Source organism: Zosterops lateralis, assembly GCF_965231275.1.
Source record: "Zosterops lateralis genome assembly, chromosome: 4".
In the NCBI taxonomy this organism is placed as follows: domain Eukaryota; kingdom Metazoa; phylum Chordata; class Aves; order Passeriformes; family Zosteropidae; genus Zosterops; species Zosterops lateralis.
In genome coordinates, this window is record NC_139765.1 from 60003367 (window position 1) to 60021024 (window position 17658).

The 17658-nt window shown below is 36.3% G+C and overlaps 1 protein-coding gene across 1 annotated transcript in view; it reads left to right on the forward strand.

Annotated features, from left to right (window-relative positions):
* The window catches only part of COG5 (component of oligomeric golgi complex 5), a 174064-nt gene that overhangs the window by 61795 nt on the left and 94611 nt on the right, over positions 1-17658 (forward strand). The window contains exon 7 of the mRNA XM_083860586.1: positions 11068-11198. Within this exon, the coding sequence (XP_083716712.1) occupies positions 11068-11198 (131 nt within the window). The remainder of the gene's footprint in view (positions 1-11067; positions 11199-17658) is intronic.

Consider the following 17658-nt stretch of genomic DNA (forward strand, 5'->3'; position numbering starts at 1 on the left):
GGCTGTGGTGAACACTAGGGAGCAGCTCCTGTGGGGTAGGTTGGGAGTGATGTGATATTTCCTTCAGCCTCCTAGTGTTCTTGTTACTGCAGGTACAGCTAAACATTACTGTGAGTGCTAAGGGTGACAGTAATAGTTTATGAACAGTTCATCAATTTAGATAACTTTTTAATCTAATTGCAGTGTTGTAGAGGAGACAAGAAAAGTTTTGGATCTTTTTTTTTTTTAATTTCACTATCCAAATTGTACAAAATAGAAGGTATTAAAGAATTATCAGAGGCAGCTGCTGTCAGTCTGTGTTGTGGTTAAATACTATTCCAGTTGAAAGGTCAAAAGACAGGCATCTGTGCAGGCTAACTTCAAATGCAAGTGTTTGGAATATGAACACTGTTTCAGTTTGGCTTTCAAACAATGCTTTTCTTGCTTATTTTTTTAGTACTGTTGCTAAGTTTCATTATTACTAGAAAAATTGGCAAGAATTCTGGCAGACTGGGCAGTTTTCTGCCATAGACTGATCTCTAAATTTCAAAAAGACTTTGCTGTAGGAGATAAGATATATTTCAAGAGGTTTTAAAATTTTGCAGTTAGGTTCAAGTTGTCTACAGAAACACTCTGTATAACACAAGGTTCACTTTGTTCTCCTACAAAGTGTCTGAGGTACATAGAAGCTGTGTGATTTATAACCTATGCAGCATCTATTGACTCTGAAGATAATAAAAACAAGTAAATCTGCAGCCAGTTGCAGGAAGTTATTGATGATATGACAAATGAGGGGTGGGAGGAATTGAATATGCATTTATTGAAGACAAAAATTACATATATCCTAGAGTACTGAGGTAGTTAACATAGCTGTTACTAAAGAAAATGCAGTTCTGCTTTTGCAGAAGTGTTTTGCTGAGGGTGTAAGTATGAAAGGGTGAATGGTGGGTGTTGCAAAGAGGCAGGAGAGACCCATAAGGAGAGAGGAATATGAAAGAAATATTTGCAGCTTATATATATATGTAGTAAAGAAGAAACGTAGTATTCCCTCTTCTGCAGGGGCCAAGATAGCATGATTTTTTAATATAACTTTGATTATATAGCAGTGTAGCACTAGTGATTCTGAAGTATCTCCTGGCACTTACAAGTGTATATTAGAAACTACCTATGTTCTCTCATGGGCAATCTACATTTTTGGATGCACATTAGTGCAAAAATAATGATATAAACTCAAAAACGTAGGATATATCTCACCAAAAAGAAAAAAAATAATGCAACCTAGCTAGTTCAGCGTGGTAACTGTAGACTTGTAAACCTGTAAGTCTGTAGCTGTCCATGTATACCTTTATTCAGGTATAAAGTATTAAAAAATTAGGTCAATAACCATTGACATCATTAATTAAAACTCACAAATGAACCAAAATCTTCCCTGCCCTCCTCCAAAGGCAGTGATTCAGTGAAGAGTCAGCCATCTTTGCCTTCTCCGCAACTGGTGGGATGTTTGAAATAAGTTATTTTTGACTAAGATTCTTGAGACATATCATCATTTTCCTTCATTTTCTTTTATCATTGCATGGTCTATTGCAACATGGGATGGTACTGATGGAAACTGAATCATCACACGTTTACATAATGCTCTATATTGAGGAATTCTACTTAGCTATTGAATGGTAACTTATTAATAATATGTAAAACCTGCCAAAAAGACTGGTATTTTCAGGCCAACATGTAAATTTAGGTTATATTTTGCATCTCTCTGCTTGTAACTATTTTGCTGGCTTTCATGGCTCTAGTTGCAACACTAACTTAGGCAAACAAAGACAGCCAAAGTCACATACCTAATTTTAGGTGAGTCCTTATCTCAGTTTCCTTGTTCGGGAAAAATATGGTTCATTTCATCCACTCTGTTTGGAAGGGCATAATTCTTTTACATGGGTTTATGGTGCAGTTGCAATATATTTTCAATGCAATTATCTCTAATAAATATGAGAGTACATTCTTTTCATCCTGCTTCATTTTATATACTGATATGATGCTCCATTTCAAGGACTGCTTATTGTTCACCTGTTGAGATTTCAAGAAATATTTTTGAGGCAGTAAAAATCCTGATTACTGTCTGCATAAAATGTATTAAAAACAAACTTTATTCACCTCTTTGTTTTCCAGTTTTGGATGCTCTTCTGTAATATGAACAGAAATGAGCATTACTGGCCTTGGTAATGAACAAGCAGTGCAAAGCTGTGGGCATAGGTTGGGGTAGGGAGAAACTTGTCAAGGTAGAAAGCATACGATGGCACTAAATCACTCTTACAGATTAATAAAATCAAACTTACCTGTATTTGTATATTTTCACTACATTCCTTCATAATTTTCTGTTATTTTTCATCATTATGTTATTCTCAGCTCTTTCAAAGCTGAAATTAATTTCTTCTGTAATGCCCCACTTGGGCTGTATCTCTCTCCTGCTCCATATTATACCTTTCTGTCCCCCTTTCTGTTTTTGTCTCTTTCACACATGCTGTACATTTGCTTTGCATCTGTGATGCTATGAAGTCTGTTCAAAACCAAAATAGGACAACTAGATTTTTACTGGCAACATATTTTATTTTTACTTTGCTCCAAAAAAAGCCCAAGAGGAGTATTGACTTGTAGAAGTATTACTGCATTGTTGCCAGAATAAATTTAATTTTGAAAGTCCACATACATCTGAAGAGCAGTTCCTTATCTGTGCAGTATCTAAATTAAACTTCAATGATTTTATTGTGGCAAAGTGGGTTTTTTCTGTTGATTTTTAATGAACAATCCTAATTGTTGGAATAATTTGTGGACCTTAAGCTCTTAAGCTATATAAGTACTGGTTTTTTTGGGTTTTTTTTTCTTTTTTTTTTTTTTCTTTTTTTTTAATTTATTTTTTCCATTATTATAGCTTTTGTTTAATATTCCAGACCTGGATTGTGTTTGTAATTTATGGACATTGGTGCAAGAAATTTTCTTTTGAATATTTTCTGATTTCTGGGCCATAGCTCATATAGAATACTTGGGGTGAAATTCGTTTCAGCTCCACCCAGGTACTATTGATGGATGGCATGAATGTTACAGTTCTTTGTGAATATTTTATCACAGAGAATTCAGAAAAAAAAGTAGTTTTAGTTACTAAAATTGTTTTGGGAGCTCCTGAGGGAGTTTTTTTTCAAATCAGCCTGTTTTGAGGGAAGGTTTAAGAAGCATATTGTGATTTTTAGAATTCTAGAGCTTAATGTTTCACAGTTTATCAAATTTAATTATATTAAAATATAATGTGTGCATTCCTGTAGGTTAATAGGCTCATTGGGTAAGGTGTACAGAACCCTAAGTACAGTATTCTGCCCTCATGTCTAGCTAGAGTTTCTCATGCTATAGCCTGTATCTCTTGCCTCTTGTGCATCTCTGAGAAAGGTCTGTTTGTCAGGTAGCAGAAGATGCAGTTAGATCTCTTCTTAACCATTTCTTTGCAAGGTTAACAGACTTAGTTCTCTCAGCCCTTCCTCACACACTTCAGTCCCCTGTCGTGGTGGTTCCCTATTGAACTCATTTGTCAAATGTCTCTGTTATACTGGGAGGCGTGGAGTACAGTGGCCTTACAAGTGCCAGATAATGACTTCCCTCAACCTGCTGGGTACACCCAGTCCAGTACACAGCTGGCTGCCTCTGCCACAAGGATGTACTGCTGGTATAGGTTACATTTTCTGTCCACTAGGTCTGTTTCTGAAAGCTTCTTTCCAGCCAGTGAGCACCCAGCCTGCTTGTGTGGACAGGGCTGTGCCATCCCATGTGAACAGGGGGGCTTAACTCACTTGTGTTGAGCTTCATAATGTTTTTTTCTGTCCTTATCTCAAGGTTGCTAAGGTTCTTCAGAATGCTAGCCCTGCTCTCCAGGGTGCTGAGCACTTCCTCAGATTGCTGTCACTTGTAAGCTCACAGAGGGTTAATTCTGTGCTGTCACCCAGGTTACTAACAGTGGCATTAAGCAGCCACCAGCTGGACGTGGGGTTGCTGCCTGCTCCCCTTGGAGCCCAGCAGTCCAGGCAGTGGAGGGCACGCCAGAAAGGAGCAGGTTTAGTAGGTCGTGGTGAAATAAGGTTGTGAGTCTGTATTCAAGGGTGAGGGGGAGGAATGGGGGAGATCTAATGGTGCGTGGGAGGGGGAACCTTAAAGGAGTTCAATAACTCTTGCTTTAGGCCTAAGTGAGTGTGGGAGTCGTGTGGTATAACTTGTGATTAGACCTAAGTAGTGTTTGTCTTGGTGTGTTAAGCTATTTTCTGAATCATGGCATTTTCACAGGAATGTCTCCAAAATTTGGTGCTCATTGTTAAGTCAGTGATGATGATAAAAATAGATATCAAACTCATTTCCATCAGTTCCAGATCCTGCATGGCATCTGATTTCCAGCCCAGAGAGCAGTAGGAATTAACTCTTCCATCAAGACGACTTAAATGCAGCTTTAATTTAATTTAAAAATAGCTAGTCAATCTTTCTCACTGCTCCCCCATAATTGTTCTCAGTTCAGGGTGTGTTTTTTTATATTTTTGCATGCAGTCTGGAGAGAAGCAGCAAGCTTCCTCTCTAGATAGGATTGGACATAGATGATTATTAAAGCACTACGAAATATTTTAACATAAACCATATTCTATTAAAAAAACCCCAGAAACAATCTTTTGGAGGAAACAAAGCTGATCTCAAGTGCAGCATGACAACCCATTCTTTCTTATTCCAGCCTTTATGCTTAAAACTTTCTCCTTTGTTTTAACATGCTAGAAAATGTTCAGTTTTTTCATACTTACATGGTCTCTGAATTAGAGTGTTGAATTTTGAATTTTCTTCTGAAGTAAAGCTTTGTTCAGGTAAGATGATGCTCCATCATTGGAAGTTTTCAAGGTCAGGCTGAACAGGGCTTTAAGCAACATGATATCATGGAAGGTGCCCCTGACCATGTAGAGGGGTTGGACTACAGTTTCTGTAAAGGCCTCTTCTGGCTAAACCATTCTGTAATAATATAATGTACATGATGGGTCTGCTTTACAGTACAAGACAATTTTCTGTGTTTAAATGAACAGTTAAAGCGTTTTTGCTTTCTTTGACTTACGTGCTTTCCACCAGTTTGGTTTTGGTACTGTTGACCTTATTTCTTTAAAATGAAACCAGTCTTGGATTGAAATGAAGAGCTGAGAAGTGCTTTGCTCTGTTTTTATTTTTCATGTTCCCCTTCACTGGGACATCTATCAGAAAATATACCTGGTTGTCTAATACTTTATTTTCTGGACTTAAACAGAAAGAGTGTGTTAATGTGCTGAGAAAACAAACAAGTACAGAGCCAAGGGGCCCCACTCTGTTTCTGTCTCCAGCAGGATGGTTTTCACTCACTTAATGTTGCTCAAACAGCTAAAGACTGAAATCTTACGTATTATGCATGCAAGTAGTTAATTTTTAAGATAGTAGATATTGCTGAAATAAGGACCAGATTTCATAGTAAATTAATGGCACTCTGGTGGCATAGATAGGTTTTATTCTCTGTTGTTTCACTGAAGGAACGTTTGCAGGAATTTTGCCATATAGGAAAAGGAAAGAAAGATATCAAGAGTTTTGTAACTACTGGCATTTTAGTATAATAATTTTTTTCATCCTCTTTAATAATGAACTAATAATACCTGCAGAAAAAAATTCAAAATTAAAAATTTAACATTCAAAATTAATATATTTTTAAGAATATTTAAAATATATGGCATTGTGTATGGCACTTAGTATAGAGCAATTACATTCTTATTTTGAACACTTTACAAGGCATTGTAATCAGTTTTGATAGGAGTGAACCTCTTTTTCTGAAGAGCTTGAGTTGCATAAGATAGCTCTAAGATACTGTTTAATAGTACCAGTAGTGGAATCCCTTGATTTAAAGGTTTAATATGAGGCTTGCTTCAGCAAGTACTTTGGTTCCTGGTGCAGAGTGTGGGGCAGTAATTTCTGCTTAAGTGGAGAATTAGTCTGGTTAGAACATAAGCAAAGGTTCTTTTTAGAGGCATCAGCTTCCAGTATGAACACTTAGAAATTTGCCTGTTCTTGCTATTTCCCACTTGCTCTATGTGCATCAATTGCACGGCAAATTTAAGTGTCTCCAAGCAGCAGACCACTGTTCTTTAAGGTGGGGTGTTTGCTTATTCCACCTAGAGGCTAGAGATACAATGTAAAACCTTAGGTTGCTTCCACCAAAGGCTGAGCATTGGTCTTCTGCTGAGGTGTTGGGATCTCAGGCTCTCTTCTCAGGGCTTTGGTTTTAAATTAGCTCCATTGACAAAAACCAGTTAACATATTCAGGCCCAGCAGCATCCTGGGTTGTTGATTCTCAGATATAGGTGAGGCAAACAGTAGGTCCTTCCTGTTCAGTAGCTACTGCTGTAGCTAACATTTCCATTAAGACCATGGAAGTAACAGAAACAAATGTTGCCAATAGCAGTTTAGGTTCAGTTTCATGAACATCTACCAATGCACACATGAGTCTTCTATAATAGTTCTTGATAAACCATGCAGCCTCTCATCTTCTGCATACTTAAATCCCAGCAGAACTCTTGGATATCGTTTAGACCTGTTATTTTTCGTCATTTAAATTAGTAGTTTCTTCAAAAATCGTAATTTTTCTTCACTATGGAAAAATAGCAATATCTTAGGGTACAGATATCACCAACATTATCTGCAACTAACACTGCAGAACCAAGTAAAACAAATGACCAATGCAAGAGAAATAAGCCTCAAACCTTCCTCAAACAGGGAAACAAAGATCTGTGATTTTATCATTCTATGATTTTATTCAAAATTTCAGGAACAAGTTATTTTCCATTTATACCCCCCTCCCCCCTTTCCTAATCTCCCATGGAACACCTCCTAATTTGTCATTGGATTCTTGCATTTGAGGGGAGTTATGTGTCTGCAGATCTTAGGTGTTTGCTCCTGGGGAATCCACTTCAGATGTTCTAATTTCCTTTTTCCCCTCTATATTAGTGTCACTGAGGTTGATTCTCAGGGCACAGGAGGGTTTCTCTTTTGACTCAGGTAGCCTCTTAAGTCACACAGCTTAATCCCATTGGTTTATTACTGTCTTCTGTTTTCCTCTTTGTTAGTGCAACTTGATTGTTCCCAGTAGTCTTCCGTTGATTCTCTAATTTCTAGCATAAGCTCAGAATCAATTCAGTCCTTATAAGGAATGTAATACAGTTTTTGTGGAGCTCATAAGGGTGCTAGCTTTACAGTTATCTCTGTTCCAAAACATATTTTAATGCTTATAGAAAGTTTCAACCTCTAATCTTGATTCTGTGTTATCGCAAAGAATATTTGAGGTTAAAAAATGAGATCGCATAATAGAAAGAATCTGTGTTGATGAGTCATTTAGATTAAGGAAAGCTAACTGTGTTGCTCAAAGTACTGTTTTTCTGCCTAATGTACTATCTGCATATTGGATTTGTCTGTCTATGAACTCCTCTTACATAACTCTCTGGGAGATATTGCTTTAAAAAATGCATTTTCAAGCAGCACCTCAACCAGTAGATTAGACAGGTTGTTCAGGTTTAGTAAATCAAGAAAATTTAGAATTATATTGACAAAAATATTTGTTTTATTAAAAAATTACTAAGTTCTAACCTTTTGCTAGGTTGAAGTAGGTTATGTATGTCACTTATTTCTAGGTCTTAGTGTATTCTGCCTTGACATGCAATATTTTTGTCCAAGAAAATGATTCAGCAGGCAGTCTGTATTTAAAGTTTTTAGGAAGTAATTTCCAGCTGTGCTTTTCAAGCTTTATAGGGTGTGATAGAAGGGAAGCAGTACCAACACCCTATGAGAGAGTTAAGGATTTGCCTTTATGCTCACAAACCTATATAAAGAGGTAGAATTATCAGAGAGATGAGAGCTACAGGAATGGTTACAGGACTATATCTCTCTCCTCTAATTTGCTCCCTGGCTGTGCTGAGAAGTGGCTGGAGCAGCCTGTGGTGAGAGGGTGATGCCTTGGTGGCTGCCCCAGCCCTGGCATGTGGTGGTACAAGATGCTTAGATTCTAATTTGTTAAATGCACAAATCTTCCCAAAGATTAAAAAAAAAAGTTATATATATGCTTTTAAAATCTCTTGAGGGAGATATGTCAGTTATAAATATATACTCACTAAATCTTTTAGAATTACTACAGTAATAGTTTTACTCCAGAGCTTTAAGGTTAAAGCAAATGGAAAGCTGACACGCTTTAAACTGGACACCAGTCCCCAGAGTTTGTGCTAGCTGAGGGGTGAGCCACTGTTTCTGGTTAACGCCTGACAAGAAGACACAAGTACTTTACAGCCCGTGTCCCACTCACCTCTAATCATGACCACAGTGTTATTGACTGACTGTGCATGGCAAGAAATAGAAAGATGATCACACAAGTAAGTGCCTGAAGCAAAATCCTACATTTGCTGCTCCCTGAGTTAATAACCAATAGCATTTTTGTTGTGTTTCACTTGACAGGATTTCTTTACTAACTAAAATTGACCAGCTGGAATGTGTAGTTCCTCTGCAATATTTTAAATAAATCAGATCTTAAATGCACAGGTATTTTGGGAATGGTCTGGCTGCTCTTATGTCAGCTGTCCTTCTGCTTGGTTTCATTGTGCTGTCCAGCATAGCAACATCCCTCTTGAGACTACACAAGTCTACAGATTTCTAATATGTTGTCTGCGTAGATGAAAACAACAATCAAAAGGCACATACCCTGCCTCTGTTACAGCTTCTGCTCTCACATAAGAATGGCAGGAAAGCACTTGCAGGTGTTTCTGACATAGACCTGCTGTCCTTATCAAAACTGCTTTTCTTTTGAAAATGGTGTCATTGCTAGAGTTTACTCACTGTTAGAATAGCAACTAGGAACATCTGTAGTAGTACACGTAGCCACTGAACCTACAGAAAGGCCCACTGTTTTGCAGTCCTGCTGAAATGCATTGTCCAAAGACATTTTGTTAGGATTGCAAAAAATTTGGAGCAAAGCTGCAGATTTTAACAGATTGGCAGGAGGTGGCTGCCAGTCGGAGACACAGATGGAGGTATTTGGAGAAGCCAAAGCAGCATGGTCTTTCTGTTCTTTTCTTAAAGCCATCAGAAGGATTGGATTTTTAGCACTTGAAGTGACTTTAGATTTTTAGATAAAACACAGCAGGAAGAAATGGTATCTTTTTTAGTCATCTTCTCAGATTTTCTGTGGATTTAGGACATCAAAACCGTATTTTAATTTTGTTTTGTTTAGGCAGCCTGGGCTTCCAGATTATGACTTGTCTTAAAAACTACACAGCAGTTCTTGTGTTTGTGATATATGTAAACATTTGGTAATATTTGCACCTTTTTAAATCTCACGTTGCCAAGAAACTTCTTCAGAGTTTACTGTGGCAGTAGGGTGAATCTGTGATAGTGCTTTCCTCCTTTTCTTTTCTGTGCAGCTAAAAGAAAGGGGTCAGAAAATTAATCTCCACATTCAAGACACTTGCTCATTGGAACTCGTGGGAGTTCAATATTAGTTTTAATGGGTTTATATGCCAGACCACCTGTAGAGATGCATCTTAGTCATAGCAAAAAGTTGCAGGGAAATACAGGGTAAGTGTGGCTGCTGTGGCCTGTGGCAAAAGCATCTCTGTAAAAACACCAGCACGCAGGGCTTCGTGAATTGCCTGTGCTGTCCTGCTGCTCAGCTGACCTTTGACCCCTGAGATCCACTTTTAAACAAATGCATGCAGGGAAAAGCATTTGCAGGCCTATTCTTAGTAGACTAAAACCTATTTGACATACTGTACTGTTAAGAGAGATGATTCCCTTTATGCCTTTACTAAGCTTTATGTATTTCAGTAAGCTTTTTTTGTTTCAATTTCTTATATGGTATTTTTCATGTGCAGATACGGGGATGTTCTCTACATAGCTGTGAAATGAGTCACTTGGAATTTTGTGTTCAGTTGTGAACATGTGACTGCTAAAATTAATCTGAGAATTAGATTAGTTTATTGTGAATAAACAAAAATAAATGGGTACTCAAGTGAAAGGTTATTTGGCAAAGATTTAAAAGTTCAGTTAGCTTAGTTAAAATGTTTAAGTCTGTGCCTTAATAAACTTACTGTGAGGACTAAAAGGAAGATAACTTTATTAGGAAGTCATAGAGGACTGGTTATAAATAGAAATAGTGGAACATCATCTTATGAAGGAAGAATCTGATACTGTGTGAATTGCCTTGGCCATTATTTTGTTCGTTTTATTTGGTCTTTCCAGAAAAGCAGTGGGAAACCTGCTTTGTTAAGCAAAATAATCAAAACTGTGTAAATGAGAGTAGTCCTGCATTATCTTGATGATAACCAGTAGAGTAAAGGTCTAGGCTACCTGGTTATGGAGAATTGGATTAATTTAAATCCAGAAAGATAAAAAGGAGGGAAAAAAAATCATTGAGAAAAGTTGAATTTGAATAGGTTTTTTTCTGCACTTGCCAGTCCAGCCGAGTAATCTGTAGCTGCATAGCTAATGGTGATCTCCATTATGGTAATATTTTTTGTGATGTTTCTGTGATTTAAAAAAGAATAATAAATCTCTTCTCTCTCTTCTCTTGTAGTGCAATTTAAATATACGAAGTATAATTTGAGCCTTTTAATGCATCTTTAATTTCAGATCTTAGAGTAAATTATGCTTATTTGAACATCTAGCTAGACAAGTTTAATGATCTAGTTAGTTCTTTGGGACAAGGATATGACTTCTGGCCCCTTTTTGGCCTGTGATTTTGATTCTGCAGTTCCTAGAACTCATGTTTTGCACCTCTTGAGGAGTCTCTGGGTCTAGAGAAGTGTCTTGAAGTAAATTCAATGTATTCAATATCCAGGTTTTCTTACGTAATTATCCTCTTTTTTTGGTTTTTCTGGTATAAGACATTACTTTGATGTACTGTATTGTCAAGTGTTATATACAAAAACATCCCTTGGAACTGACTGTAACTTTGAAATGTTTTAACGTGCTTAAAATGTTCCATTATCCTGTGTCATGCTTATCAATGTTTTGTTGCTTTTATAGATTACCTTTCTCAAGGGATAGATCTGTCTGGAATAGAAGTAATTGAAAATGACCTGCTTTTTATTGCAAGAGCTCGTCTTGAGGTGGAAAACCAGGCTAAAAGGTTGCTTGAGCAAGGTGTGGAGACTCAGGTAAAATACATTTTGTTCTTTACTTCCTTTCAGAAGTAAATTCTAAAAGAACTTGAGCTTGATTTGCTTTTTGTAGCACTGTCCAGAGTAAATTAAACAAGAAAAAAAATCTTATGTGAGAAATTCTCACACATGACTGTATTCAAATAAATTGGCAAATCTGGTCTTGTACAGTATTTGCAAGAATAAAATTTTGCAGCATCTGACCCTCTAATTTGGAAGAGAGTAGGTGAACTGTAAACACTGTCATAAAAGCTTGATGCATTCAACACCATATACAGCACTGCCAATGTTATATTGAAATATAATATATGTGAGAAATGCAGTTTCTTAAAACTGTAAGATTTCTGCATTTTAGCTGTGCAGAAATATATTGAAAAGATTTGGAAGATTTGCATTAAAACTTTAAAGAGCAGTTTAGACTTTGAGGTAAATGTTCACTGTAGGGAAATAAAAATGAACATGTGTAATTACATTCATTCATATTAAATGTAATTATTGACATCCTAATAACCTGGCTACATCCATTAGCTAGTACCTTTAGTGCTATTTTCTTGCCTTTGTATAATTTAATGTTCTTTTGTCTATACTTTTTAATATTCTTCAAAAACCAAAGTATTTTAAATCCTCATTGCCAGGGTAAGAGGAGAAATCTGGTACAAGTTTCTACCAAATTTGGATCTTAAATTAGAGAACAAAGAGGCTTAGAACAAGACATTTTTATGCTGTTTCTTACCAATCTGTAAGTCAACATAGCATTTGTTTATACTGTTGAAGATTGACATGAAAATAGAACATATACAGATTAGAAAACCTATTGAATAAATTGGTTTGATTAAACAATTAAGGATTAAAATTATTGGTGTGTCTCAAACTTTTACTTAGATCTGCCATTTCAACTAATTTTCTGCAGTAAGAAGTCATGGTTGTGGTAAATACCTTTGACTATGTGCTGATAACAAAGTGGTAGGAAAAAACCATCCCATTTTTCACTTGATTGCTATTCCAGTGTTGAAACTTCTGGCTATGTGAGCATGTTGCCAAGCTGTGATTGCACTTTTTGCAAGCTATGAAGCATATATGCTATTAAATAAAGATTGACAGAAGATAGGGCCTAAGAAAAAATAAGTGGACATTTATTTTAAATGTAGCAAAAGTCTTCATCAGTGTGGACTCCTTCTAGTTTTTCATGTCAGATTTGACCTTCTGTGATAATTTTCTCTTCATATTAAGTACTAAAATGGAACTGACAAAGAAACCCTGGGGAAATCAATCCCACTCCACCTGAAAAATAGACAGATTTATTAGGTGTTCCAGGCTGTCTCCAGGTAATCAAGAGATTATTAAAGTATATGCCTGTTGTGCTTTAGCCAGGGGCTTGTTTCCAACAAATGCAAGAGTGTTTGGAAGAAAATTATTAGTGCTTAGTCATATCAGAAATGGGGATGTTTTCATGAAGAGGTGGTGGGTTATGCATCACAGATTTGTTGTTGGATATGATTTGTGAATTTAACAGTAGTTTGCTTTAGAAAATACACATGCATGCCGTTGCCCAAGAAATCTAGAATTTGAAATGTGACTAGTGAATAGCATGTCTTTGATTCCTGTTGCTGTGTTTTATTGACAAGCTGATTTATATCTATACCTTCCAACACCTGATACTTCCTTAAAGAGGATGTGGGACCTTCATCTTTTCTCCTGCATTAGGTACTACAGAATTTCTCAGATGAACTGTCTTCCTGCCAGTGTGTACTCTGGTAGCTGTCTGTACCTTTGAGAATAGTGCATCTGTATTTATCCAGGTGGTTCTTCAGTTATTTGATATTCATATTTGCAAATGCAGTTTTAGTTTCCACCCTTGTTTTCATCTGCTGTGTAAATAATACATGAAATCAGTTGCCTATGTAAGAGCGAGCTGTATTTCTGTATTTCATGTAGCACTTCTCAGCAACACCTTAAGAGAAAAAATTACCCTTATGTCTGCATTTTAGAGTAGTTCAGTGTCCACCTAGAAGAGAAGCAGGAAGCAGAAATACATTTTGAAAAGTAAGACTGGAAGTATTTATTTTTAAACAAAAGTCATTAGAATTTGGTGAATGTCTTCTCTAGAATTCAGCTTTTTTTCAAAGATGCTGCTCGAAGTTACTCAGACAAAAAGAATAAAGCTAAAAAGTCAAAACTGCTCCTTTTGTCATTTTTATATATCTCTTTTGTTTTGCATAGAGACTATTTTTGTTATTTTTATTGTTTATTTAATGATGTATAAGTCACATGCTAATGAGCTGTGCACCCCAAATAATGCCCAGCAGTAGCACATGAAAGCAGATACTTATACCTAAGTAATGCTTTGGTTTTTTCTGTTCAGTATAATTCATGTTTTTATGTCCACCACTGTGGTGTTTGTGTATTTCTCAGAAAAAATTAAATCTCTTCCCCTTTGAAAACGTGGCACTAGCCATTGACTGCTTTCAAAGTGAAACCTTCTGCTCCTGTTCCTGGTGGAATCATAAAGCTGCCATCTGGGTATAAACTAGAAGTGTCTGTCAGTGTGTCTAGACTAAACAGGCTCTCCTAGAGCTGCAAAACACACTTGCCTTCCTGATCCTTTTAGAAAGAGTAAGGTCTCTTTGCTATTGGTGGCAAAAGTAATACAAATAATAGCACACCTGACCACACAGGTACCAGTGGCCACAGGTGGGATTTTATTGTTCTGTGTGCTTTCTTAGGCACTCCCAGTGTACATAGCACAGATAGATAGTCTTTCGTGACCCACAGAACAGTTTAAAGGAAATGGATTTTAACCCCATTTTTATTTCTAGTCCTAAACTCCTTGCTATTTTCTTCGTATTGTAAGCAGGTTAATGGCAGATAGCATAGGAAGAAGGGAGCACTGTTTAGCAGAGCATCAAGAACTTGATTAAAAGTCACCTTTCTAGCAGAAGGGCCAGCAATATTCTCTGCTTTGAAATTTTTAAAAAGGGATATATATGCATCTTGCAACCACCTGAAACATCATTTCTTTTGCTCCCATGATGAACCATAGGCTGAAGAATCTAGATCTTCTCCTGGTACTCCTGGTTTTCAACAGCAATATTGTGTAAAGCAATCTGAATAATAAGAAATTACTGGGGAAAAGAGAATTTTGTTAAGATTTATCTCAGTTCCAGGTAGAAGTTTTTCCAGACACAATTTCTGTCTGCTGTACTTAAGAATGAGAAAACTTTCTCTGCGACTTGGCTCGTGCTTCAAACCCTTCCTGCTGTATATTGCCATGATTGGTGTGGGACTTAGAGCCGGGGATAACCAAAGTTAGCTCCACCTGGTAATGACAACATTGGTAGCTTTAGGATCCAGGCTGTCTGTGTGCAGAAAAGAGCTTCCATCTCCTCCATCCTCTTAAAAGGTAATCTTAGTCTGAGCTAAGTTCAATGCTTTAAACAGCAGCTGTGGGTCTCTATGAAAGAAGGATGGAATTTTGCATGTGTGAAATGTGTTAGGAACCTATGTTCTTGCTTGTGACTACTGATACAAATTGTAATAATTAGAACACAGGTTGTGAGTATCAATGGTATCATTAAAGATTGAATAAAATATAAATATCCACTTAGGTGTAGCAGGATGTGATATAGAAATGAGAGCAGAATTCAGATTTTCCTGAGTTTGCACTGTAAACAGTTTGTCCTTCTGTGTGTTACAGAAACATTCTGTATCTTTGACCACAGAATAAAAAATTTCCTTCCTTGTCTCCTGGAGGAATCTGTTGATGTCTGACTAGTGTTTTTTTTTTTTTTTTTTTTTTTTTTTTTTTTTTTGTCTGTGAGGTTTTTTTTTTTCTGTTGTTCTTTTTTTGGCATTTGGGGTTTTTTTTTTTAGGTTTTAGAGAAATTATGTGTTGTTTTATTGTCCAGTTTCCTTGTATATGGTATGGACAAATCTACTTACCTGCCTAGCATGGATCTGGAGAGAGTCAAATCCACTGATAATTCATTGAAATTGTTCTGGTCATCATGTAATGTAGTGTACTAATCATGTTGGAGAAAGAAAAATATAAGCGTAAGCCTAATAAGTACCCTTTGTTAAATTGGGTGTGCTGGCTTTTTTAAAATAGATAGATTTGTTTTTTTCAAAATGAAGAGCTTTACTAATTATAATCTTGCAGAATAAAGAAGAGGGGAAAATAATGTAGAGAAATAAATCCTAAGCTCTACTTCTGACACTTGTTCAAATGCTTGGTATACAGGATAAATAGGTAAACAGTATGATCTGAACATGAATTTCTTAGTTATTCACAGTATAACATCTTTGTACTGTTGTTATTTTGGGCATATTTGGGGGCATTTTGAGTTTTCATATAGTAATGCATCGAGAAGAATTTGTTTCATGAATTATTCTGTTTTACATTCTTTTTCATACTAAACTTTTCCTCTCAGTTGTTGTCTCTGGAAAAAGGACAGCTTTTTTTTTTACCTTAAAAAATTACTTACTAGATGTATATATGTAAATGTTCTTAACTAATGCTATTTAGTGCCTGAGAAAAGTGAAGGGAGGATGAAGTGTCTGCATAATTAACCAGTTGTCTGGAGGTGATTATCCAGGAGTTGCTCAATTTATCTCAGTTCAGGGTTCCCTAAGCTAGGTGCTTGTGTAGTACATCTTGCAGTGTTATGGCAAAATTGGTGAAATTAATCTGAGATCTCTCATAGACCAGCATTTAATCTCTTGTCAAGGATCTCTAATAGGTCTTGTTTCTTATCCCCCAAGGCATTAGAGGGGAAAGTACGTACATAATTGACCAGTTTTCCAGACACAATCATCAAGAAGTTGCATAATTTATTTCATTTCAGGCCCTCTGAGCTGAGTGCTTATCTATCACAGCTTGCAGGGTTATGGCAAGATTGGTGAAATTATTCTTAAATCAGTCACAGGTCAGTATTCAGTCTAATGTCAAGGGTCTTAAGCAATACATTCACTTACATCCTGTGGCAGCATTTTCCAGTCATGCAAATGCATTTCAAGGTGTTTGAAATATTCAGATATTAAGAATGCTTGGCATTGGGCTCCCATTTCTCACTTTTTTGATGAAACATGGAAAAATATAATAGTGCTGTGTTTTCTAATTGCTTCTAATTATTGCTACCAAAAGGGTGGATGGCTCTTGGGACATGACTGTCTGGGCAGAGTCCTGTGATCTTGAGTTTCTCAGTTTCTTTCAATCTTGCCTACTTTAGCAAGAGTACACTGAAACATCCTTTTTTGTAGATTAGTTCATGATATTTAAACACCTTGATTTAAATCAAAGCCTGCTGGTTTTTACTGGTTTAGTGTCTTCTTCAGATGAATGCTTCATTGTGAAATGGACTGTGCAAGTGCATGAATATGCTTTTCTGAAGTTGTCAGCTCTGTGGAGATGTGCTTGACTGTAGAACAAAGTCTGATGTTTTAGTGGGATGCAATTTTGTGTGCCCTATGGTTGTGTAGGGGCCTCTTTAATGTTCAGCTTTAGTTCACTTAGCTTAGAATCTGTTACATTACGCACACTAATGTACTGTGCTAGTCAAAAGCACAATTTTAGTTTCCAGATGTTTTTGCCTACCCTTTGCTGCTTTTATATATTAGCTATCATATTTTGTCATACCTTTTAAATAATACAAGCCCTTATGCACTTCAGCATGTCAGTGGGATTGATTGCTGTTCTGTAGATGTACATAACTGCATAGGTGTGCATAATTACAAAATGATCATTAGAATAGCAAATAAAGTAGGAAAAAAAAAAAGAGCCCCTCCAATCTGGCTCACAGCCATTCATTTTTTATCCATATCCTGTTGGTTACCCCCATAAAAAGCCTGGAATAACTAGAGTTGAAATGCTACTAGAGTATGCTTTTTTTAAGTAAAAAAGTAATCATTGCTTCTTTCTTTTTTTTTTTTTTTTTCTTCTTTTTATTCTGACATTTATTTTTATCTTGAAAGCTAGTAGTTGGAATTTAACCTTGTTATTGTCAAAAATTTAACCAATATAGTACACTTTAGGCAGTAGTTGGTATATTTCCTTATTATACCACAGTCTTGATTCCCTGCAGGAGATCCTTATGGAAACTAAACTGAGACAGTTATTTTGTAATAAAGTGATTGACTGCAGTATGATATAGAAATAGAAAAATTTTCTGATTATTCAGTTTGAAGTCAATTATTTGAATCTAGAGGAAGAAGACTGAAGTCTTATCTGTAAAGAGGAAAATTTGAACCTGCCTGCTACTTTTGGCATAAGATGCGGGTGGTAGCTATAGTTGACTTTAAATCATCTAGTTTTGTTTAGTGAAAAAGGGGTATGAAATCCAAAGCCTTTTATTTAAATTCATGTTAACCACCCATTTCACTGCTTCTTCTAATTCTAATGTTGACAGAGAAGACTTATTCCAACATGTTATAGCTGTCATATTGGCTTTTGTTCTGAAAGATC